At 39.5% G+C, this 15,676-nt stretch overlaps 1 protein-coding gene across 4 annotated transcripts in view; it reads left to right on the forward strand.

Annotated features, from left to right (window-relative positions):
• The window catches only part of FIG4 (FIG4 phosphoinositide 5-phosphatase), a 106,745-nt gene that overhangs the window by 55,202 nt on the left and 35,867 nt on the right, over positions 1 to 15,676 (forward strand). For all 4 annotated transcript variants that reach the window (XM_031023910.2, XM_081828792.1, XM_081828793.1 and 1 more), the window contains one exon: positions 8,548 to 8,686. In XM_031023910.2, coding sequence (XP_030879770.1) covers positions 8,548 to 8,686 — 139 coding nt within the window. The remainder of the gene's footprint in view (positions 1 to 8,547; positions 8,687 to 15,676) is intronic.

Consider the following 15,676-nt stretch of genomic DNA (forward strand, 5'->3'; position numbering starts at 1 on the left):
TTCCCCTAATTTGCCCAGTTCCCCCTCTCCTCTAGCAACTACCAGATTGTCCTCTGTATCTATGAGTCTGTTTCTGTTTTTGTTGTTGTTGTTGTTAATTTGTATTGTTTTTTAGATTTTACATGTAAGTGAAATTATACAATATTTGTCTTTCTCTGACTTATTTTACTCAGCATAATGCTCTCTAGGTCTATCCAGATTTCTTTCTTTTTTATAGCTGAGTAATATTCCATTGTGTGTGTGTGTGTGTGTGTGTGTGTGTGTGAGAGAGAGGGAGAGAGAGAGAGACATCTTTTTATCCATTCATCTATCGATGGACACTTAGGCTGTGTCCATATCTTGGTTATTGTAAATAATGCTACAATGAACATAGGGGTACATCTTCTTGAATTGGTGTTTTTGGGTTTTTTTGGACAAATACCTAAAAGTGGAATTGCCAGATCATATGGTAGTTCTAGTTTTACTTTTTTGAGGAACATTCATACTGTTTTCCATAGTGGCTGCACCATTTTGCATTCCCACCAACAGTGCACAAGGGTTCCCTTTTCTCTGATTCCTCGCCAGCACTTGTTATTTCTTGTCTTACGATACTAGCCATTCTGACAGATGTGAGGTGATATCTCATTGTGGTTTTGATTTGCATTTCCCTGATGATTAGTGATGTTGATTGAGTATCTTTTCATATGTCTGTTGGCCATCTGGATGCCTTCCTTGGAGAAGTGTCTCTTCAGGTCCTCTGCCCACTTTTCAATCAGTTGTTTGTTTTTTTTGGTATTGAGTTGCGTGAGTTCTTAATATATTGTTGGTATTACCCCCTTATTGGGTATATCATTTGCAGATATCTTCTCCCATTCAATAGATTGTCTTTCATTTGTTGAGGGTCTTCTTCCCTGTGCAAAAGCTTTTTAGTTTGATGTCGTCCCATTTGTTTCTTTTTCCTTTTGTTGCCCTAGGTTGTTAGGAATTTTATCATCGGTTTGTATAGACAGATTGATGCTTTATAGGCAACCCACCTGACTCTCTTTCAGGCTCATTTAAAAAACTGTTCTTGAGGCTTCACATATTAGCATGCTTTGAGGTTTGTCTTTAAGAAGTACCTTTGGTTTCTTTTTTTTTTTTAAAGATTTTATTTATTTATTCATGAGCGACAGAGAGAGAGAGGCAGAGGCAGAGGGAGAAGCAGGCTCCCCGCGGAGCAGGGAGCCCGATGCGGGACTCGATCCCAGGACCCTGGGATCATGACCTGAGCTGAAGGCAGACGCTTAACCGACTGAGCCACCCAGGCGTCCCGAAGTACCTTTGGTTTCTAACATAGCTGGTTACATCGGCAGTTGGAGGATGCCAACAAGAGATACCTAGGTACTCCCTTCAGATGTTAGGAAGAGTTTTCTAATTATAACTGTCTGAAAGACCTTGTTAAGCTCCTTCTAACCTTTTTTTTTTACATTTACATTTTGATAAGCTGAATTTTCTTGCTGAAGCTTGTTGAATTTAAATCCTGTTACAAGAAAGAAAAAAAGATACAGGATATCTTCAACAGTTAATAATAGATCTGCTGTGTACATGCATACATGCACACATACATACACACACGTGCAATTTAAAATTGTGGTGAGTATGTGTGTGTGTGTACGCATGGAGGGGAATCATATCCTTCTCAGATATTTTAAAAAAGAGAAGTTCACAAAGTAAAGACTGTAAAGCTCACCACACATGGGAAACATGAAACACTCAGCTTAATGATCATGCTTCTTCAGTCATCTTGACCAGTTCCAAACTGGGTGACCTGAATTACGGGTATCTTACTATGGATATCATGCTGTAAGGTAGTGGAACAGTTTTTCTCCCTTTTTGCTCACCACTGGAACAGGGGTGTTCAAGGGAGGAGAACATTTTAGTTTATCAAGACTAGTGAGACAGCCTTCTAAGGTCATCCTTCTAACAGCAGGTTTAGAGTGGACAAGCTGTGTTTGGCTCTAGCGGAAGAAGACACTTGGCAAAATGTTTTGTTTTAATAACATTTTTTTTTTTTTTTTAAGATTTTATTTATTTATCTGACAGATAGACAGCGAAAGAGGAAACACAAGCAGGAGGAGTGGGAGAGGGAGAAGCAGGCTTCCCGCTGAGCAGGGAGCCCGACGCGGGGCTCGATCCCATGACCCTGGGATCATGACCTGAGCCGAAGGCAGACGCTTAACGACTGAGCCACCCTTAAACAACATTAATAACTATTCACCTGTGCTGCAACCAAGGCAGTTAAACATGCAAGAGAAAAAGTTGTAACTAATTACACTCCGTTTTAAACTGACTGCAGTTCTCCAAAGGACACTCAAAACAGTTCTACTACGTTTCTCTAGTATATTCATTTGAGAGGAATGACCATTTGGAAATGACCACTTTCCAAAAGGACCATTTCATACCATTTCATGTCTTCTAAAATCTACAGCACCCCAATCTCAACCGGGGAGCTTGCTTGTACTTCACTGAGAATGTGTCATTGAGGTGAACTCCCTCTTCATTGTCCCTCTCAAAACAGAGCCTGTCCTTATCTGCACCTAGTTTCTGTATTGTGTTACAGTGGTTGGAGTAGCCCCGTCCATCTTAGGCCAAGCCCTCTGCCATGCTTTGAATCCCATCCCTTCATGCTTTCCTGTAAGTAGACTCTCATTGCTGTACATCATCAGTTTCCCTTTCTCTACTGCCTCATTTCCATTAGCATGAAAGCGCTCCTTAGTATTTTCCATCAGACCCTTCCTTAGTATTTTCTATCAGACCTTTCCCCAGTCCCACGTCCCCCTCCAGCTACAGTCCTTTTTCCTTACGTTCCTAAGCAAAACCTCTTGAGTGATCTGCGTGCCTGTTTCCTCTCCTATCCTGTTCTCTCCACCTGCTTCACCGGGCATCTCTCCACCACTGAACCTATGCTTGTTAAAATCACCAGCCATCTCCATATTTAGCCAAATCCAGGGTCACTTCTCTGTCTTCATCTTGCTCAGCCTTTCAGCAGCTTTTATCACGGGTGACCACTCCCTGTTTCTTAAAACTTACCTCTGTGATCTCTCAATCTCCCTAGTGACATCTCCTGCCCCATTTCTAAACCCTCTTCTCTTTTCTCTCTACACTTTTACCTTAGGGGCATCTCATCCAGCTTGTAAATACTGTGCATTTGACACTCACCTTTGTGTCTCTAACCTTGACTTCTCTACTGAACTCCAGACTCATTTTTTCCAAAAGCCCACCTATCTAGCATCTCTTCCTGAATATTGTGTTAGTTTTCTATCGGTTCTATAATAAATTACCACAAAATTGGTGCCTTAAAATAGCACCCATTTATTATGTCACAGTTTCTGTGGGTTAGAAGTCTGGGCACAGCATCGGCTGTGTTCTCTGCTTAGGGTCTCACAAGGCTGGTAAAAATGAAGGCAGTGAAATCAAGTGAAGTCAAAAAGAAGCCAAAATTAAGTCAGTGTCAGACAACTGGGCTCTTACCTGGAGGCTTCCAGGCTCATTCAGGTCAAGGGCAGAATCCCATGCAGTTAAAGGACTGAAGTCCCTATGGCCTTGATGGCTGTTGCCTGGGGGTCATTCTCAGTTCCCAACGGCTGCTTGCCTTCCTTGCCTTATGGCCCACTCCGTCTTCAGAGCTAGCAGTGGTACATTGAATCCTTCTTGTGCGTCTATCTCTCTGCCTTCCTTTCTACTTCCCTCTTCTGCCTTTGCAGGATCCATGTGATTACAGTGGGCCCACCCAGGTAACACAGGAGAATTGCCCTATCTTGAAGTCAGTGATTAGTAACCTCACGTACATCTGCAAAGTCCCTTTTGCCATGTGATATAAACTATTTATGGGGATAACACTAGGGAGGAAAGGTCTTGGGGCCCCAATTTTTTTTTTTTAAACATTTTATTGCTTTATTTGTCAGAGAGAGAGAGAGCACAAACAGGGGAAGCAGCAGGCAGAGGAACAAGCAGACTCCTCGCTGAGCAGGGAGCCTGATGCGGAACTCGATCCCAGGACTCTGGGATCGTGACCTGAGCTAAAGGCAGACCTTAACCGACTGAGCCACCCAGGTGTCCCTTGGGGCCCAAATTTCTTACTACGGATATCTAACAAGAATCTCAAACCAATCAGTTCTGAGACAGAAACTCCTTATTCTGACTCAAACCTATTTCTCCACTTGGCCTTTTCCACCTCAGCACCCGTTGCTCAGTTCAGAAACCTTGGAATCGTCCCTGATTCCTTTATTTTCCTTACTTATCCTCGCTATCCCAGTCCCATCTCTCAGCAAATCTCATTGTCTCAGCCTCCAAAATATACCCTAAATGCTTCTGCTGTTTTTCATCTTGGCTGCTGCCGTGCTGGTACAAGAAACCGTCAGCTCTTATCTGAACAACCGTGGTCTCTCCTGCTTCAGCTGTCTGCCTCCACACGTGGGCTCCTGTTTTTCACAGCAGCCAGAGGGGTCTTTTTAAAACTGAAGTCAGATAGCATCACATGCCTCTTTAAAAGCTCTTCCAGGGCTTTCCATCACACTTAAAATACGGCTCTTTGCGGTGACCTACAAGGCCTTGTGTGGCCTGGCCCCATCTGTCTCTAATATAGCTGTCCCCTGCCCGCCAGCCTCCCTGGCCTTCCTTCTGCTCCTGGAGCTGCCCAGTCTGTTCCTCCTTCAGGCCTTTGTGTGTGTTTGTCCTTCTGCGTGGGTACAGCCCCCAGAGCTTTGTGTAACCACCTCTTTCTCATTTGTACACTTCAGATGTTACTTCCTCAGACCCTGCAGCCTCTAACCCTGCCCTGACTACCCAACTCAAGGGGCCCTGTCCTCTCCCTTCGCTCTCCTGTCACTCTGTGTCATTGTCTTCATAGAACTTACATCCCCTGAATGTACCTTGTCCATTATTCATTTGTGTATATATGTTTGTTTGCCACCACCCAGAGCCAGAGTCAGTCTTGTCTATTACTGTGTCCCTAGTGCAGAACATAGTAGGTTCTTGGGTGAGTGAATGAAGGGTAGTTCTTCTTTTCAGTGATGAAAGTAATATGTGTTAATTATAGAAAGTACAGAATAACTCACAATGAAGTCAGATAATCTTCACCTTCCAGAGACAGCCATTTGTTCATATTTAGAACATGAGCCTTCCCTACACGTAATATTTATGTTCTGCTTTTGCCCTTTTAGATAACGTGAGTAATCTTTATGACCTTAAATATTCTTCTACAACATGATTTTTAGTAGCCTTATGGCAGTCTATCCTTTAGAAACATCGTAATTTAGTTATTTAGTTATTATTTTGCATTTAGGTTCCTTTTAGACATCTTTAAACATACTTTTTTTTTGCATATCTTTGATGTTATCTTATGGAAATTCCAGAAGCATATTTATTAGGTCAGATAGTATAGATATTGTCAGGGCTTTAAATATATATATATAATAAAATATATATCTCAAACCAATATATATAAAATAAAATATATATTTAAAGCCCTGAAAATATCTATACTATATCTATCTATACATAAATACATATGTATATGTATTTAAAGCCCTGAAAATATCTATATCTATCTATACATAAGTACATATGTATTTACACACACACACATATATGTGTATGTGTGTGTATATACCCCACGAAAACTTCGGTAAGCTGAAATGGCATAAAGTGAGGAGTATCCCCCCACTTTCCAGAAGTTTGAGTTACACCACTTTGCTTTTAGGAAAGCTCTGCGTTAGTATAGTAACAGCTATTTTCATAAAAGTTAAAATCCTCTTCAGATTTCTTTCCATTAATGTGAGCAGGTACTAATGTAGGTCTTTTCCCAAGCAGAGTGGCATAATGCAGACTTTCAGAAAGCAGGGAACACCTGTGTTGCCAAATTGCCTTAGAGAAAGGATACTGTATAGCAGTTAATGTTCCCTCAGCAGAGCGTGGAAGTGCCCATTTTGATAAGTATTTGCCAGCTTAAATAGGTAAAAAATGGTATTCTGTTTTAATTTGCATTTGTTTGATAACTAGTGAAGTTGAATTTTGGTAGGTTTGTTGTCTTTCTGACTTTCAAAAATTGCATGTTTCTCTTTTTCTATTAGAGTGTTGATCTTTGTCTTTCTCACATTTAATTGGTATTTATTTCATTATATAGTATGAAGTAGGGATCTAACTTTATTGTCCTCTCCCCTGCAGTAATTAAACAGTACTATTTATTGAATAGTGTTCTTTTCCATTATTGATTTCAGAGGCCACTTCATCACAAACTTAATTTAATATTAGAATAATAAATATTCTAGTTCTAAAATATTTTTTTGCTAATCAAAAATAATAAGAATTGTTATATTCAAACCTGATCTATTTAATACATACATAATAAAACTGGTTAGTGTTTAGCTATTTGAGTGAAGTGTGAATGCTACATTACTCTTTTTTCCTTTAAAGCATGATTGAGTACAAAAATAGGTAATCATTGCCCTCTTATTATCCACAACTACAGAGAACCCACCTATGTTAAGCTCTTGTCCATATCCAAAGTTCTACTGTCTTCCTGAGGGTGGTTGTCTTATTTACAGTCAAGAGTAGCCAGGAAAAGATCCTCAGGCTCATTAAACTGGCCTTAGAGTCCTTAGTTAGGGACCATATGCATCATAGATATATATTTATAGAAGCAGCACATTCAGCAAGTCTTCATTATGATCCTTTGAAGGAATATCCTTTATTTGGTTAGGTTTTTCACATCTCACATTTTATCATACTTGTTAAAAGTTAAGGGAAGCAACTCTGAGGTTTAAAGGATGAAAGGCTCCTTGAAAATATGGCTGAAAATGGAAAGCTTCTCTAGATAGTATTAAGATATCTTGAGGTAGGGAGGGCGCCTGGGTCGCTCAGTTGGTTAAGATATCTTGAGGTAGGTCCTGCATAGTATGAATTATTAAGTGCCATTAAGGCTATTCAGGAAGCATACAGAATGTAATTACTATAAAAGCAGTATGGGGGCACCTGGTCGGTTAATCATCTGACTCTTGCTTTCAGCTCAGGTCATGATCTCAGGGTCCTGAGATCGAGCCCTGCATTGGGCTCCATGCTCGGTGTGGAGTTGGCTTGAGATTCTCCTCTCCCTCTCCCCTGCCCCTCCCCCTGCTCTAAATAAATAAATAAATAAATAAATAAATAAATAAAATCTTAGGGAAAAAGCAGTATGTTTACTTCTGTGTTGTGTAAAGAGGGTGCAAATTGGCGTGGTAATGTCTGCATCATTTAATACTTGTTTTCTCTCAAAAGTGGCAAAAAGGTCCCAAATTTGCTCAGCATATAAACACATCCCTTTTATATATTACTTTTGGCCTGAAAGGTAAATGCTGCTTTAATGGAACACTTCCTGTCAAAAAGTAATAACACTAATACATGTTTGATGTGCCATATTTCATTTATTGCTTTTGCTGAGATGACCAAATAGTCCAATGAGAACAATGTTGCTAATTTTAGAGATATCTGTGTTCACTATAGCTGTTGGAAGAAGATTGATTTTATGGTAATGTTATCTTGTTTCGGAAGCAGTCATTTCTACTGTGCTGTCTTTTTAGTTCTATGCTCATTTTCAGAAAGAGGGTATTATTTAATTGTGGATGTCTGCCCCAAACTTGAATACACAGGGCTCTGAGACAAGAATGGAAGGCAGGAAATGAGGGGAAACAATGAAGGATGCTAGGGCGGGGGGCGGGGAGGGGGCAGTGCAGAATGGGAAGGGTGCTTCATGAAACCCTTTAGTGCTTATCATCATTTTTACCAAAATATAATTAGAAAAGGAAGGAAATACAATATATGTGCATATGTGGTTAGTAATATTGGAGTGGTTGAATAGTTAGAATGAGGCTGTTATCCATGTGCCCACTCTGCCTTCATTATCAGACACAGAAGGGAATGGGCCAGGCCCACAGCTGAGGGGACAGAAAATGTTGTAAACATTGTTTCTGCTAGAGAAATGGAGAATAATCTCCCTCTCAAATAATAAAATCTTTTTAAAAAGAAAATAAAGAAATGGAGAATATCTCTTCAAGGATTAGAAGCGGAAACTATGCAGACCAACTTGTTCAAGGTTGTGCAACAGAATACGGATAGCGTTGGATCGTTTTGTTTATTTGTTTCTGACAGTCTCTGCTTGTCATTGTAACAAAGTGAAGATGTATTTGTTTCTGGTAGACTAAAGAATGGTGAAAATGTGCTCTTATCCTAAAAATAAAATCACTATGGTATTATGGCAGTTCTTGAAGATTTTTAAGAGTCTCAAAATTCACGACAGTGTGTTCACTGTCCTCTAGATTATGAAAGGAATGGAGCAAAAAGGAAACATTTGGAAGCAAGATTTTAATTCTGCTCAAAATCTTAGTGACTATTTTAGATTTTGTGTATGTGTATGACTTCTGAAGTATAAATACTATTATTTTCAAAGGTATGTTTTATGAAATCACAGTTGTACTCTTCTCCTCCTGAGAAAACATTCTCCTGAGTTGTATACCTCAGTAGTGATTTCCTAAAATGTCTATTTTTGCTTTTTAGATGCTGATAGACAAGATTCCATTAATCTCTTCCTGGGAGTTTTTCATCCCACTGAAGGGAAACCTCATCTCTGGGAACTCCCAACAGATTTTTATTTGCATCATAAAAATACCATGAGACTTTTACCAACAAGGAGAAGGTATTTTTCTTCTAGTCTACTATGTAAACTCAGATTTGATGTTACTTTAAGTATGAGAGGCTTTCATTTTTGAGCAATAATCGCATAGGCTAAATAGTCAGTCTTACTACATGTTTGCTGTGAGGAATTCCATATTGTTGGTATCCTGATAACTACGTCTGGGAAATTGTCATTAATAATTGGTAGCTTGCATTTTTCGTAAGATAGAAAGTTCCAAAACTTCATCACTGAACATAAGTTGTAGCTCCACTAAGACAAACCATATTTCTGAGTGCTTCCTACAAATGTGGAACTTGAAAGAACCCTCACATTTAAGGATCCAGTCTTTAGTATTTCAAGTGAGGGGTCCAAGCAGCATCACTTTGGAATTCTAATGTTCTTTCTTTCCGGAAGCACAACCAGCTCTTGATGACACTGGTGAAGACAGGGAACTAAAGCAGGGACTCTGGTGGCAGACACCACTTCCACATCTCCTTTTACTCAGGCCTTTCTAGAGTCAATAGCTGTTTCAGGTTCTTTTCATGACAGTTGAATTGATATTAATATTCTCAAAAGAAATAAAGTACTTACCTGTAGTGTGGTCTCTGGGTCAGTTTGACTCTCTGTAGTTGTGTGACCTTGGATTATTTAACCTCTCCCCACCTCATTTTTCTTACCTGCAAATGTGAATGATGGGACACACTTCACAGAGTCATTGTGAGGGTTCAGTGAGGGTTAGTGAGAAGACTCTTGAGTGTTTTTAACTGAGGCATCACGTACTAACATAGTGAATTTTGCCACATGAGCAAAATTTTCACACACAGGAGGCTGGAGACTGGTGCATTCCGCTCAGAAGCCTACAATGTCAAGTTCTCTCATAATGCTTTTTCTCACAGCATCAATTTAATATGGCCCTTATTTTGTGCAGCGGTGCTTCCCAAATACTAGGGGAGGTCACTGCCAGTCTGGGCTTAATTGTGTGGACAGGCCATAGGCAACTGGACAATTAGCAAGTGCTGATGTTACAGCTGTTACCAAATTCTGTGTTACTTCAGGAGTGCTTAGAATATATAGGGATGGGTCAGAGTTTCTGTTTCTCAGATTTGTTCTTGTAAGTGCCTATTGTTGGAATAACCAACTTACTATTTGAGTTTATTTTCCCTGTTAATGAAGCACTGCTGGTTTTCACATTAAATGATTGCCTCTGAATTTTTGCTGATAAAAAAAAGTGGAACTAATTATGTTTATTGGGTGAGAGATGAGTGTAAATAACCCATATTTAGCTCTGGTGATGCAATTGACTATGGGTAAATGTGGGTGATTTTCCGAAATTTTATATTACCTTCCAGTATTAAAGCTATTAACACAAAGGTTGGGAAGAACCAAAACTCAATTTTTTACTGCAGAAATTAGCTCATGTATTACAAGTGTACATTAAACCACTTGCGTACCTTGAGTTACATAACTGATAACTAAGGCAGGCAATGTTGGAGCTTATTTGTGACATCAAAAGAAGCTGCTGTTATAGCCCCATTTTCTAGAAAAAAAAAAAAAAGGAAACTGAGGTTGCAGAGAGAATGTGTCTTGACTGAGATAATTCAGCTCATTAGATGATTCAGCAAGAAGCAGCTACAAGCCTGCCACTGAAAATAAAGTTTTATCAAAGTAGATAATATGGCTGTCTCAGTTGGTTTGGTCTCCTGTTTTTGTGGGTTTTTTTTTTTCTCCAGAATATCACAATTCCAAAAATCAGTTTATGCTATCAACAGTAGATATTGCTCATAAACAGTACTTACAAATACTGTAAGATAAATTTCAGTGTTTTTATTTTGGACTTTTGGGTGTCACCCACCTATCCTGGTTATTTTGGTGACAGTTAATATTATAATTCTCAGATAAAATGAATAGTTTAGCCAGAGGCAGTTAACTGGGTGAGAGCGTGGACTTCAGGGTTGGGTGGGGCTGAGTTAGAATTTCTGCCAATGTGTGACCTCTGACCTATTAAACTCTGGAAATTCTTTTCCTCATCTGTAAAATGGAGAGGACTATGTACACCTCATGGGTCATTTTGAGGATTAAGTGAGAAAATGTGTGGGAACTACTTAGTACTGGGTCTGACACAGAATCAACACAGTCCTGAAGCTGCCAGGCTTTGGAGAGAAGGCCTCCAGTTAAAACCTGTGTGACTGTGGGCAAGTTACATAACTGGTCTCAGTCTCAGTGGCCATTATCAGTAAAATAGACATAATAATACCATCTAACTTGTACATTTTCTGAGCATCAGATGGGATAATATAAATGCTTAGCACATAGCAAATCCAACAGATGTCAGTACTGTGATTATTCTCTAAGGAGAATATATTCCCTAGTTGTAACATTTATTAAAAAATCATACAGGATGACCATAAAATCTGGAAACTTAGATAATATTATTTTATCATTTATTATAATATAATAGCAATAAACACTTTATATGTATTAGCTTGTGTTTCCAAACTGGGTGACCATCCTGTATTTTATATTATGTTTACCAGTGATTTATTCTGGTATATTTTTATTGAATGATAAGGGAAGGGGGAATAATTCTAGCTCTGACTAGAGTTCATCCAAACCAGGTCCTCTTGAGGTAACTACTTCTATTACTCAAAATCCCACATTTATTGATCTGCCTAGAACCGCTAGATGAAGCTTTGTTCTGAATTAGGTTAATATGTCATACATCATTTAAGATGCTATTTATTGATTCAGTGTTTATCATGTCACCAAGATGTTTTTAGATATTAAGCACTAATTACTTCATTGACTCAGAGTTGGGCGGCTTCCTGGCTCTATTCACTGTCTGATGTGTGAGTTCCCTCTGTGTCTCCTGGGAGAGGTCGTCCGGCCTGTGCATGACTAGTCCTGGTTTGTCCTCTGGGCCGTGTCTGGCTGAGGCAGTTCTCAGACAGTCCACTTACACAGTTCTTCCCCACATCACCCTGAGCTCTGCTGCTAATCCCAGTTTGACCCGCTGAGACCTTAAGAACATGATTTCCCTATTCACTTTATAGTCTGCTAATTATTTGAAGACAAGTTCACACCTTCTCCAAAATCTCTTCTTCAGGTTAAATAGCCCCACTCTCTTCAGCTGTTCCTCACAGACTGTGATCTCAAGTCTCTTTGGGATTCAGAATGCTCTCGTATGGATTCCAGTTCATGTCAATGTTCTTTTTAAACGGTGGCACCCAGACCTGGGTTCAGTAATGGTCACGGTTTGATCTGATTGGTGCCAAGTGTTATGGAACCATTAGAGCCATTACTCCTCTTGGCCTGGTTACTCTGTGTTTATCATTAACTACAAGATTGCACAAGCTATTTTTAGCAATGCCATCATAATGTTGACTCTCTGAGCTTCCTGTCCATTAGAACTCTCAAGTGTTTTTAACATGGCCTGCTACCATGCCTTATCTATACCATTCTTGTATGTTCATTCAAGCATTCTTGGTCATGTTCATATATGCTTTGCCTGCTTCCAAAAGAGAGGGTTTAAATGTATATCCTTGTTATTAACTATTACCTGTAGATTTGTAGCTTCTTCAGTCATCTTGATTCTAATACAAATCCTTGATGAAAAATGTTGAATAGAATAAGGTAGATGGCAGAGCCCTCTGGGACACAACCAGACAACTCCTTCTACCTTAACATTGTTTCATAATTTTTGGTTTGGAATTATTTAAATGGATGTAACTTACTCTACTGTCATCATTTAACTATACTGTCCTCCTGCCCCCATTTCTTTATCTTGTTCACAAATATTAATTACTTTGCTAAAGTCCATGTGTTATTTCAGAGGGCTCCCATGTTTGTTAGGGGAATGAAAGAGTCTTTTTTTTAAGCCTCCCTAATCTTCCTATGTGAGTGAGCCAGTGGAATTGAGCACTCTTCATACTAGGGACCAAAGAAGAGAAGAGCAGCTGACTTATTAGGTATTGTATACAGAGGAAGAAGTGACACCAACTTGCAGTCTCAGTCCTCTGATCCCTGGTCCCAAAGCAGGTTTCTGTCCTGCTTCTGGTGCTCTTCCTCTGAGTAAATGTATGCAGGGGTGAGCTAAGTCCTCTCAGATGCTCTCATCTTCTATCCATCTCAGTTCATCTTCCCTGGGGTGGGGATTTCTCAGGGGCTTCTGTGCTTCTGAGACCCACCCAGTGGTGTTGGACTTTTTAAAAAGTATTGTTACATTGCTTTATCTTGCTTAGAGAAATAAAGTTTAGAAACATTCAGAAAAAAAATCTATGGCCTGTTTCAAGTCACTAACAGATTCTCTTAATTCTTTTTCTCCACATGGTACATTCTGAGCTTAAACACATTCTTTATCATGTTTACTTCTTTATCTTAGGTAAGCTAATCATGAGCAACATTCTTTAGGAAATTCCTTATGTACTAGCTGATACCTTCTTTATTTTCTTCCTCTGCCAAAATTAAGTGATTACAAAATAGAATTTACACCTGTGTGCACATGCATGTGCATGCACACACACACACACCTTACATAATTAGTCCATGCTTTTTCATTCTTCTGATCTGATAGTCTGGTTCTCCTATGATAAAAGCAAATGAGATTAGACTGGTGTATTTTGGATGTGGATTCATGGAAGTCACTGATCATCTTTTTAAGTTACTCACAACACATCTCTATGTAATACTTGATTCTGTTATCTTGCCGGAATTGACATCATACTCATTGATACGTAGTTTTTGGAATCTATTACCCTCTCACTTTTGAGCGTCAAGACTGCATTTGCCCATTTTTAGTGTAAGTTCCATTCTTCATTTTTTTTTTTTTTAAAGATTTTATTTATTTAACAGAGAGAGACATAGCGAGAGCAGGAACACAAGCAGGGGGAGTGGGAGAGGGAGAAGCAGGCTTCCCGCAGAGCGGGAAGCCCGATGTGGGACTTGATCCCAGGACCCTGGGATCATGACCTGAGCCGAAGGCAGACGCTTAACGACTGAGCCACCCAGGCGCCCCCATTCTTCATTCTTGGAAAGATGATTGATCCCAGTGATACCAGGACACTTGAATTCTTTTAGAGATGCTCTGCTGTTCCCTTTCATCTCTTGGGCTGTACATGCTTTTCTCTTCTTTTGTTTTTATCTTTCCAGCATGAAACTTCTCATGACTGTTGAAGATAGAAAGAATGCTGGAATTAAGTAGCTCTCCTTTCTCTGTCATTATTTTCAACATGGCATTTCTAACACTGTTCTGTGTGTCAGACACACAGTAGGTGCTCAATAAATGTTGAAAGACCGAATGAATTATCCACAAGCAGCAGGCACAACCCTTTTCTGTTCTTTTCATGCTATAAACGTTGCTATTCAGAAAGCAGCGTGAGGACCGGCCCCTCCGGCCTCACCCAGGAGCTTCTCATCAATGCAGAATCTCAGGCCCCACCTACTGAATCAGAATTTGTCATTTTACAGGATCTCCCAGGTGTTCGTGTGTGCACTGAATTTTGAGAAGGACTGCTGTAAGCATAACTTCAGTCTCAAGCAAAACTTGAAGAGCCTTTCCTATTATCATCTCACTTCCCCCCGTTACAGTTCATTAGACGTCATGTTCCTTTTTTCCATCATCCTTGGTTATGTATTCTGCTTGCCATCTCTAGGAGAGTTCTCTCTGTTGCCTATTTCATTTAAATACCCCCTATTCTTCATAATTGGGATTATTCAAGATTGTAATGTCAGCATTTTATTTTTAGAAAGACTTTCATTTATTTAAAATGATCTTTTTAGCATTTTTGGTTATAGACTCTTTTTTTCTCTTCTGAACCTTCTGAAAAACTATGTTTTTAATACACTTTGATATACCATTTCACATCATTCCCCTTCCTAGAGCTCATGAACTTTGATATAGCATTTTCCCCCTAAAAATACAATTTATCAGAATTTGATTTAGTATTAAATCCAATGTTTCAGATTCTTGGCTCACAGCAGATGACTCTTCTGGCAGAAATCCAGGTGATTGAAATTCCCTACTTTCCTCTGCCTGGCCTCTGTAATCAAGGAGTGAATATTTACAGTTAAAGATTAACAGGGCCTCTACTATTTTCTAAGGGAACTTGTTCTTTAGGGCTATCCATTCACTTAATGATTTTGCTTAACTGTTGTAATTAGCTATACACACAGACCCATATACATAGAGCAGTGGGGCGGGGGGAGTAATCTAGTTCTCAGATAACCACGTGCAAGAGAGTGTTGGTGGTAGAACTTGGGTCAAGGTCCTGCTGCTCATTGGCTTGCAGAGTAATGCAGGCACATTCTCTGAGGAGACATAAACAGCAGCTCCTAGGGTCTGGCTTAGTATACCCAAATATTTTTTAGCTAAAAGTCAGTAACATCAGAGCATCTTGACTCTCAGGTGTGTTCGTGGCATTTTTGTAGATCTGTGACATAGTTGAAACAAGAAAGGGGTTGGGAAGGAAATGAACATGTTGAAGACCTCCTATGCCAAAAACTTCACAAACATGTTTTAAAAAGACAAAAAAGGAGAATACAGGTAGCAACCTCTTCCACCTCAGCCGCAGCAACTTCTTCCTAGAAACATCGCCAAAAGCAAGGGAAGCAAGGGCAAAAATAAACTATTGGGACTTCATCAAGATAAAAAGCTTTTGCACAACAAAGGAAACAGTCAACAAAACCAAAAGACAACCGACAAAATGGGAGAAGATATTTGCAAATGACATATCAGATAAAGGGCTAGTATCCAAAATCTATAAAGAACTTACCAAACTCAACACCCAAAGAACAAATGATCCAATCAAGAAATGGGCAGAAGACATGAACAGACATTTTTCCAAAGAAGACATCCAAATGGCCAACAGACACATGAAAAAGTGCTCAACATCACTCAGCATCAGGGAAATCCAAATCAAAACCTCAATGAGATGCCACCTCACACCAGTCAGAATGGCTAAAATTAACAAGTCAGGAAACAACAGATGTTGGCTAGGATGCGGAGAAAGGGGAACC

The sequence above is a fragment of the Leptonychotes weddellii genome, chromosome 8 (assembly GCF_054177405.1).
Source record: "Leptonychotes weddellii isolate Sample4059 chromosome 8, ASM5417740v2, whole genome shotgun sequence".
In the NCBI taxonomy this organism is placed as follows: domain Eukaryota; kingdom Metazoa; phylum Chordata; class Mammalia; order Carnivora; family Phocidae; genus Leptonychotes; species Leptonychotes weddellii.